This window comes from Aricia agestis, chromosome 13, assembly GCF_905147365.1.
Source record: "Aricia agestis chromosome 13, ilAriAges1.1, whole genome shotgun sequence".
NCBI lineage: Eukaryota > Metazoa > Arthropoda > Insecta > Lepidoptera > Lycaenidae > Aricia > Aricia agestis.
The window spans coordinates 5,744,721-5,754,386 of NC_056418.1; the positions used below are offsets into that span (position 1 = coordinate 5,744,721).

Below are 9,666 nucleotides of genomic sequence, written 5' to 3' on the forward strand. Positions count from 1 at the left end.
CTAGTCACACGTCATAATGTGTCACATTTACCGTTTAAGGATTTATCGTAATCTATTGTGGGAAATTGTGCAAATAAATATGGCGGAGTTGAGGAAATAGCCCGCAAAACTTCACCGCACGGATATTGGGTTTGAGCCCGGTCATTTACTTTAAATTCACGCCCATTTTATGCCCAAAATGCGTTTTAAGCAAAAAAACCGGTTCAGATCTGATAAGTACCAGGCCCCCACAAAAAGCAAATTGGAAATCAAACAGTATTTCCCTGAGATAGAAATTAGAATATGTTAACGCATTTTAACATCAACTTAGCTTTGACTGACTCAAGCACTCCAGGCTCTAAGATCCTTTCGGTAATTTCAAAACAGAAAGCCAAGCCAAGGTCACCTCAAACAAAAAACGCGTATTTTAGTAGTCGATTCCTTCTTTAAACTATGATCAAAGCCCGGTCTTCCAGATACTTCCATTAAACCTGTTTTTGACTGGCATCTAGAATCTAGACCATGGGATCAACATCCTTCGTACACAAAAGTCAGTCTAAACAACGTTTATCGCCCATATTCATGTAAGCATCGTCACGGATTAAATATTGCACGGCTAACGGTCTGCGGCCGATTTTTACACTTGTTTGTTTGGAGGTTATATAGTTTTGAAATACACTAGTTTCATCTTGTAGCAGAAGAAAAAAGTAAGACTACAGACTGGGTTAAAAATTTGTGTTTGACGCCATCTAGTGGTCTGGGTATCATGGTACTAAAATATTTGTATGCAACATAATATTATTGTTACATACAAATAATTTAGTTGCAGTAAATATAAAAGTTAGTGCAGTAAGTATAGTTTAAAAGATTTTAAGAGCCTTTGACTTATTAAAACATTGTTGGTGTTAGGTAAGTTGAGCCTTGAGGTAACCCCGGAAACATCATAAAAGAATAGGCAAATGCCATCTTATCCAATAAATTATCAGAGTATGGCTAAGCCGTGACACATTGCTTATTATTCTATTAATGGCTACTAGATTTTTCATGTCCAAATTGGTATTTTGATCCAAACTTTGAAACGATTCGCTAAATTTATACACATAAGATAATAATATTATATTATCATGAATTTTTTTGATTCATTTCATGGATTTGACCGTAGTGGCTTACATGCAAATTCTGATCTAAATCAGTGCCTCTTTTTAAAACGAGATCTTGTCATATCTAAACTAGATAATGGTGATAAGAACAATAAGAAATAATGTGCTTGAAAGGTGTAGAATAATTTTATGATCACCTTATTTTCATCATATTTTAGGTGACATAATTAAAAAATTGTAGAGAGATGAGTGGCAGATAAGACTTCCAAGCGTAAGCACGGTAGTGACAATTTTGTATCTTTACTTAATATATGTATAAGTAAAACTAGTTATTTTAAAATATAATTAGCAATTACAGCGTAATATTCAGGTGTTAAAATGTAAAAAAATCAAGATATAGCGAACATCTGAAGTCACAAAAACTAACTAATATGAAATACAACAAAAGAATCGCTTTTATTTCTGAGGAAAACATTATTTTATGACATCGTGCACGTTAAATGACAACCTTGCAGACTTGTACTGCCTGTGGCTATTTCATCATCCTTTAAATTGTATTTTTATGTAAATAGTTAAGTACTTGATACATAAAAATTTTAAGTTTTTGAAACATTTTTTTAGTACAGATATTCATCTAAAACGAATAATCTGAATATAACAAGGCTATAAAACATACAATAACCCTAACTTGGCAGTAGATAAAGTAACAGAAACTATCCTTACTAAATAATAACCCTTTATTAATAAAAATACTCTTGATAATTTGAAATTAAAAAAGCGCTAACCTAATATTTTTCCTAACCCTTAATTGTAACAGCGCCCTGCAACTTGGTTCTTTATTTTTGTGTTTCAAAACAGCAAAAGGTTAACCAATCAACCACGTTATTAAAAAGATAAACTTCTGTCACAAAACCTTTAAGATTTCGGGCATTAGCAAAGTACCCTATAAACGCGCTAAAGCCTATTTTTTTTAACCCTTAATAGGTTGCATCTTCCTAAGAAAGAAACTTCATGGAATAAACGCGAAGATGGGCAGCAATTACTGGCCATAACTCTCACTGACTGGGTCAAGTTTTGAGGCCAACCAATTAGACGTACAAGGAGCGATGTACCGTATATTGATGGTTCATTACTCATACAGCTATGGAGAATCTTGATTTAAGTCATGTTTAAGTTGACTTTTAAACATTTTTTATCAATTGATATTTTAATTTTAAAACATTCATTTGAAACAACACTATATCGATAGTAAATTTTATAAGTAGTGTTTTATTAGACATCAGATTTTTAGGGCAATAGTGACCTAATTCAAAACCTATAAAACATCAAAATTTCTGTAATAAAAATATGCAAGTAACATGTTTTGGGTAGATGAAAAAATATTTACCTAATGAAAAGAATTCCTACATGACAAAATAATATGATTGAATCATGCAAGTGCTTATGGTGAGGCGATAATATATTTTGTGGATGAGATGGTACAAATTTTGACTGTAGTATAACGAAAATTTTTGAATAAAGACTCGCTAATTTACACCAACCCCTAACGCCATCTGTCTTTAGCAGGACATTAGGTCGTGTACTATCAGAGAAGTTGATTAATAGGCAGATGACGGACCTATGTAAATTGATCGTGTCGTGTCAAACCCAGCTAACAGATCACAGCTATCATTGAATTGACATAATCCGACCAAACGTCCTAGGTCTGTCAACTGCCTGTGAATCAATTTCTTCGATGGTACAACATCTCTCTCGAGACAAAAACGTTTGACTCAGTGTAATAAGTTCCTTAGATATAAAATTCGGTGAAATCTTAAAAGATAGATCCTGTAACGGTCATTAGGGGCTTTACGTTAGTGGTTGGTGAAAACTAGTATTCAATATAAAACAAATAAATAACTCCAAAGAGCTAAATAGTGTGCATGAAAACAAGTAATAAATATTCTAGAAGAATCGATGATGTTTCAGTTGGCCTTCGGGCCTTCGACCGACGGACCTCCAAATTACACATAACAGTAAGAGACAAAAACACACAAGGTCTTTATCAAAGCGAGGCTTCCTCGTTGCCGCCGATTAATTATGTGGCGAAACACTCGAATATCGCTGGCCAGAACAATGTAATACAAAAAAATTGAAAAAAATGGTATTGGTAAAAGCAAACAGTACTTATTGCTTAAGCCATAATATGAGGTATTTTCTGAAAAGTGCTTTAGGTAGTTTGCACAGTGCACCATCTAGCTATTTATTGGCAGATATATCCATGTACTCTTATTTTAAATGCGACAGTGTATCTGTTTGAATTTCTGTCTGTCTGTTTGTCTTCCTGTCTGTATCTGTCTGAACCTCTTGCTTCTCCCGCTGAACCGATTTTGACGAAATTGTGTTTGAGTCCGGAAAAGGACATGGAGTAGTTTTATCCCTCATACGGTTTGGTAACATGCAGCTTAAAAAAATCTGATAATGACTGACCGCCAACAAAAATAAAATCGAAAGCGAAAAAACTGGATTCTGGTCCGATATTCGGGGGTCATCGCCGAAATAATCGAGAAAGCGACTCCTTATTACGTAAACGTTATGAAACTGTTACTTAATTCGTGTTTATTAATCGCTTTGTTAGAGACGTTGTATAAACCTCTCGGGCCGGCCGGCAGGAAATGCGACCGGAGAAATTGATACCGGAATAAGGCTACCGTTACATAACGCTATCTTGTTCTATTCCGTGTAGGGGGAGAGAGAAAGAGACATGTAATATTCCCACCGGCCAACCCTACACCCTGATTCTACTAATTAATGCAACTTCCTTACTATCATGCTGCAAACAGATATGAGCATACTATTTTGGGGTTTAATAGAAAATGGATCGCATCGAATAAGGAACAAAGCCGCATTGACGTTGCATTAAATAGTAGATTCGAGGCATTGAAGTCCAATTCACGTAATTTTGCAGTTAAGTTCCAAAATCATGCCACCGCCTCTAAATAGGGCAGCATTGAGACTAGAACCAAACTAAAAATTAAACTTTACGCGAATTGGAACTATAGTAACTGAAATAAAGCGTAACTTTCCTTGTACGCGTTACGCATAACAATGGTATATTTTCTTAAGAAATTACACAATGACTGATTGATATGAAACACTGATTATCTTTTGATGATTAATAAAAACGTACCATTGTTAAAAGGAGATAATAGAGAATAGATTTCATGGCAAAAATCGGCGACTCTACATTTTATGCTTTTGCCAAGGGCATAGATTTGCCATTAAAAAAAATTTAATCAATTAAAAAAATAGAAAAGTTCTCTTTTTAAAAATTGGCCGAATCAGTAACGTTAAGGCTTGTGGCTAAAATCTTGCAAAAATGTAGAGCCATCAGTGGTGCTTTGATTAGTCACAATAACACTTCAAGAAACTTACCATCACACGTCGCAGCCATAAACTTCCCGTTGGCGGAGAAGTCCACGTTTAGGACGGTCCCAGGGTGGCCCTTGAGATTCTTGTACATCCAAGGATGGTTGAAGTCCGTTTTGCCCTTCCATGGCGCGCGCTTTTTGTTTTTCGTGCTCGCTCGCGTCTCGACCGCTTTCTTTTCAGGCTGGCTGGCTGGAACGCCTGGAATTCGATAAAAATTTTTTTATAACTACAATATTTTTGCCAGTGCCCAGCGATAAGAGTTTTGAAGGCCTTTTTAAGAAACTTTTATAATAATAAATAATAATCATATTGTGGTTGTTGCATATTTGACGTGGGAGAGCCATGCTTCGGCACGAATGGGCCGGCTCGACCGGAGAAATACCACGTCCTCACAGAAAACCGGCGTGAAACAGCGCTTCCGCTGTGTTTCGCCGAGTGAGTGAGTTTACCGGAGGCCCAATCCCCTACCCTTTTCCTTTCCCTACCCTCCTCTATTTCCTTCCGTACCCTCCCCTATTCCCTTCCATACCCTCGCCTATTACCCCTTAAAAGGCCGGCAACGCACCTGCAGCTCTTCTGATGCTGCGAGTGTCTATGGGCGACGGAAGTTGCTTTCCATCAGGTGACCCGTTTGCTCGTTTGCCCCCTTATTTCATTAAAAAAAATATATATATACACTTTTTGTTGATACATTCTCATACATTCATCTATTTTTTTATTACATAGAGTGAAACAAAATATTATGTCAATGATGGATAATATCCATGTAATAAAACTATGATGTAACTAATAACTATCGTATTGAACATCTGATTTCTGATATACTTAATATCGGTAAGGCAAGCGATTTTTTAATTACAAAAATAATATCTAATAACAATTCATTTATTTAATAAATACGACCTACAATAATTATTATAGTAGATCGGAGGTATGCGGGTGCCCTCCTAAATGAATTTGATTATAATTTTTGGCACACAGCTAAGTATGTCCTTGATAAGAATATGGTCTACTTTTTATCCCGGTTACTTATCGTAGGAAATACGCGGGCTAATATCGTCTATATTGGTTTTTATGTTTCAAACTGTGTCTAATAAATTTAAAAAAAAACTTGAAGGGTTATTGAACATTACAAATCCCGTTTGTCTCGGTTTCGAATTCTAAGTTCTGACTACACTCTGTCCCGCTCGCGCTTGCATGATGAGTATGAGACAGAAAACTGAACCGTGATTCGAGTTTCAAGAATAGGACACCTGAGTTTCGATTCTCATTGCCAGAGTAATCGCTCGCTTCTGAAGTGCCTGACAGACGTACGAACTTAAGAGGATACAACAGGGGCTAGAGAAATGAAAAAAAAGTACGTGTAATATCTATAGCTGTCTCCCTTACCTCAAGCCTATACCGCAGAACGCGATAGAGACAACTGCAGAAAATCCAGAAAATCAACGATTCGTTGTCCCCTGATTCCTTCTCCAAAACTTAACCGATTTAAGTACTTTTTTCATTAAAGATTAAAAAAAGCTTGAGCTGTGTTCCTATGTTTTGCTTTTTTTGTATAATCTAGCCAAATCTGTTTTCTGGACGTTTGAACACAGCGGAAAATCTGGCCATTTTTTTGGGTTTTTGAACGTTCATATCTTATTTAATAATTAAATTATGAAAAAAAAGAAAACATAGGGACATTGTATTAGTGGCCGTAGATATTCAGGAAAAAAATTATAACTCTACTAGCATTATCCAGGGAGGAAACAGGGGACAACGTTTGTATGGAAAAAAGGGCGGTGTGGAATCCTCTTAAAGTACGCGGGTTTTAAGTTCGCGAACTTACTCGGCTCGCGTCGGTGACACACGAGAATCGCTCACACTGGATTACCATGTCCCCAGGCTCGCGGGGGACATGGTAATCCAGTGTGAGCGATTCTCGTTTGATGAAATAGGGAATAGATAGAAAAATTACGTACTATAACAAAGCTATAGATTTTCTGTATCATCGAATATACAGTAAGTCGTAAGATAACGTCATTTTTTGTACAAGCTAATATTCCTTACAACTTTCACTGCATCGTCGTGACTCGTGACTACACTTCACTCTAAAATCGTAAAAGTATGCTAAATATTATGATTGCACACAAAATGGAAAGCTAAAACACAATTTCCTAATTTCCACTTTTTAAATATATTAAATTATACAGTGTGTAACAAAAATAAGTGATAATACTTTAGGGTGTGTACGTGTTCCTTGTAGAGAGTTCACAGTGAAAGTAGCAGCTCTGAAATCTTTTTTCCACTCTTGCATGGGCATGGGACCGAGCGTCACGAGTTTCCCCATACAAAAGTGAAAAAAAATATTGGTCTTTCAGCGCTGCTACCTTCACAGTGAACTCTCTACAAGGAACACGTACACACCCTTAATTATTATCACTTATTTTTGTTACACCCTGTATACATGTATTCTGATTTAGCAGATAAATAATCTTAGAAAAAGTTAAGTAAAAAAATTTGACAAAACAATTTGTAAGATTTTTTTATTTAAGCCCTTATGAAATTAATTAATAATGTTACTTAGATTTTACAAAAAACTTCTTTGCGATGAAGGGATTATCGAATGTTACCTACTAAATACTAATATATTATATTCTGTGACATTACGCGGAAATTCGTGAAGTTCGTATACCACATTTCATTTGTCAGACTCAAAGTATCTCCTTGCACAATCTCATCAAAATCAGCTCAGCTATGTGAGCGTGAGGAAGTGATAGACATACACACTTTGGCATTCATAATATTAATGTAAGTAAATTATTACAGCATTGATTCTTAGTTCATTCAATTTTAACATTCCTAAACTTTTAGCAATTATAAATTAAAATAATCTTATTGCATTATTAATGCTCATTATATCTCCAATCTCCAATATATAGCCAAGTCGAGCTTACCTTTATCTTATAATTAGGTTAGTCTTGTTTTTAAGGGTTCGTTCGGTTCATTGTTTTTAAGGGTATTTGCCAAATATTAGATAAACAAAAATGGTATGTTTAGATTTTAAATGTTTTAAGCCCCTTATAATAATATGTTAAGATGTTTATAATAATAACTCATTAAACATATCTCAGTTAACAACAATATATAACTTGATCGAGACACAATAGAATAACAATAGATTTCCAAGAATCCAATATCGAAGGATATTAAAAGATAGCTGCAGGTAAATCACTTCATATTAAAAGATAGCTGCAGACTTTCAGTCCCGGCAGAGGACTGGCATAGTTTTACCCCGGAAAAATGTTCCTGATCGATAACAGATTTTCTGTACAAACACACATATAACATTTAGTTCAACATATATATTATTGAATACGGCTATTGTTCAATGATGATAATATTTATTATTTTGAACACCAGAAATATCATAACAATGAGTGTGTAAAATTAATTGAAAGTAAACCATGGTATAGTTTAGTCAGGTGCTTATAAATGTGTCATGATCTTAAAACACATTTGTTACAAGAATTCTTGGATTATTATCAGTAATTATATTAATCCCTCGATTGTGGATTCGTGGAAATCTATTGTTATTGCGGTCGAATGTGACCGCTTGGGAGTTGTTGATAATCATTATTGTGATCATATAACAAATTTTTACAACATATTTGCAAAGGCTACTTCTTCAAACGGAAGTCCTATTTTTTATAAGTTGGGATACTTCATAGTGTAAGTTATTTTTAAAACTGAAAAGAATGAAAGGGGAATCCTACACCACAGGTTCGGACACTTATTGCAGTTCTGCACTTCAATAAGTGTCTGAACCAGTGGTGTTTCATTTAATTTAATTATGATAGGGAATTTGTTACTATATTTAAATATTCTACATTTAACACCTTAAACTTTCTTTTAAATGTATTTATGTATTTAATATAGTTATGATAAGATTTTTTTACACTAAGGGCATGAAATAAAAAAAGATAGTTGCACAATTATATAGTGGTGTTAGTGCATAGTTTACATGCAATTGATGATTCTAATTCCTGTGTAGGTTAAGAGGTGTGGTTTGCTCACAATGATAGATACGGTATTTAGAGATCTCTTAATTTGTTTATTTTAGTGAGGACTGACAAGAGGCATGAACCGAAATAATATTATAAACGTCGCGTCAGCACACTCATTTTTAATAATTATATATAAGACTAGAAATATTGAAATTTTACAATTTTCCGGCGTGTTGTCAACACTTAGATATAATAGCAATGCAAGGTAATATAGCTTAACCACCAGTTACTTTTAAGTTAAGTTCAAAAGCTCGAAAACTTTTCAAGGAATCACGCGGTCCAGAAAGTTTGCGCGGTAAATCTATCCCGCATTGTTCAAGCAATGCAACTACTTGACATGCTAGTTTTATAAATGAAGAAATAATCCCGGCTATTCTATTCATTGATTATAAATAAATTACCTGTATCAGTCGGCGTTTCATTCATTTCTTTCTCAGTTTTCTTTTTGCCGAAAACATATTTTAAAATCAAATGGAGCATTATGCAGAGCCCAAACGATATAAGTCCGGCCCACACGTATACGTTTCTGTTTTCCTTCGCTTCAAATTCTCCCATTGTCACGAAACTCGTAAAGAATTTATCGATATATTATTAAAATTTAAAATTACAAAAGTAATGACAATCACGCGGTAAGAAATTAGCAGAACTAAAAAGTAAAACTTGAAATATGACAACTGCGGCCAGCCGCCAGCGGCACCATGCTTCGCTATCACTTTGACAACTGACAGCTGTGAGCTGACATGTAGCAGTACAGATTAAAAATGTTTCATAAGCCGTGTTCATTTCAATGAGTAAGGAAACAGATGGAAGTGACATAACTACAAGAAAGTGTGGCCGGCGCCATATTGCCAAGAACTAAACATGGCGGTCTATAGTGATGAGACACTCGGTTGATATTTGTCGAGAATATCGATAAACTAAGATGTTATAAATGAGCGTCCTGTTATATTATATATTATATTGATATCAAAAATGTTTTTTTTATATTATATAAAAAAAATCATTTTTGCCTATTTTGTCTCTATGTATTATTGTACATACAGACAAAATAGGCAAATATGTTTTTTTTTAATATAGGAGCCTCCTTAATTTTAATAAAACTATTTAATTTATTTTAAGTTTATTATTAT

General features: G+C 34.5%; 1 protein-coding gene across 1 annotated transcript in view; it reads right to left on the reverse strand.

Annotated features, from left to right (window-relative positions):
• LOC121732990 (transducin beta-like protein 2) overlaps nucleotides 1-9,224 on the reverse strand; it is a 128,472-nt gene extending 119,248 nt beyond the window's left edge. Inside the window, exons 1-2 of the mRNA XM_042123056.1 lie at nucleotides 8,938-9,224; nucleotides 4,494-4,688 (exon numbers count right to left, since the gene is read on the reverse strand). Coding sequence (XP_041978990.1) covers nucleotides 4,494-4,688; nucleotides 8,938-9,091 — 349 coding nt within the window. The 5' untranslated portion in view covers nucleotides 9,092-9,224. The remainder of the gene's footprint in view (nucleotides 1-4,493; nucleotides 4,689-8,937) is intronic.
• Nucleotides 9,225-9,666: the final 442 nt, after the last annotated feature.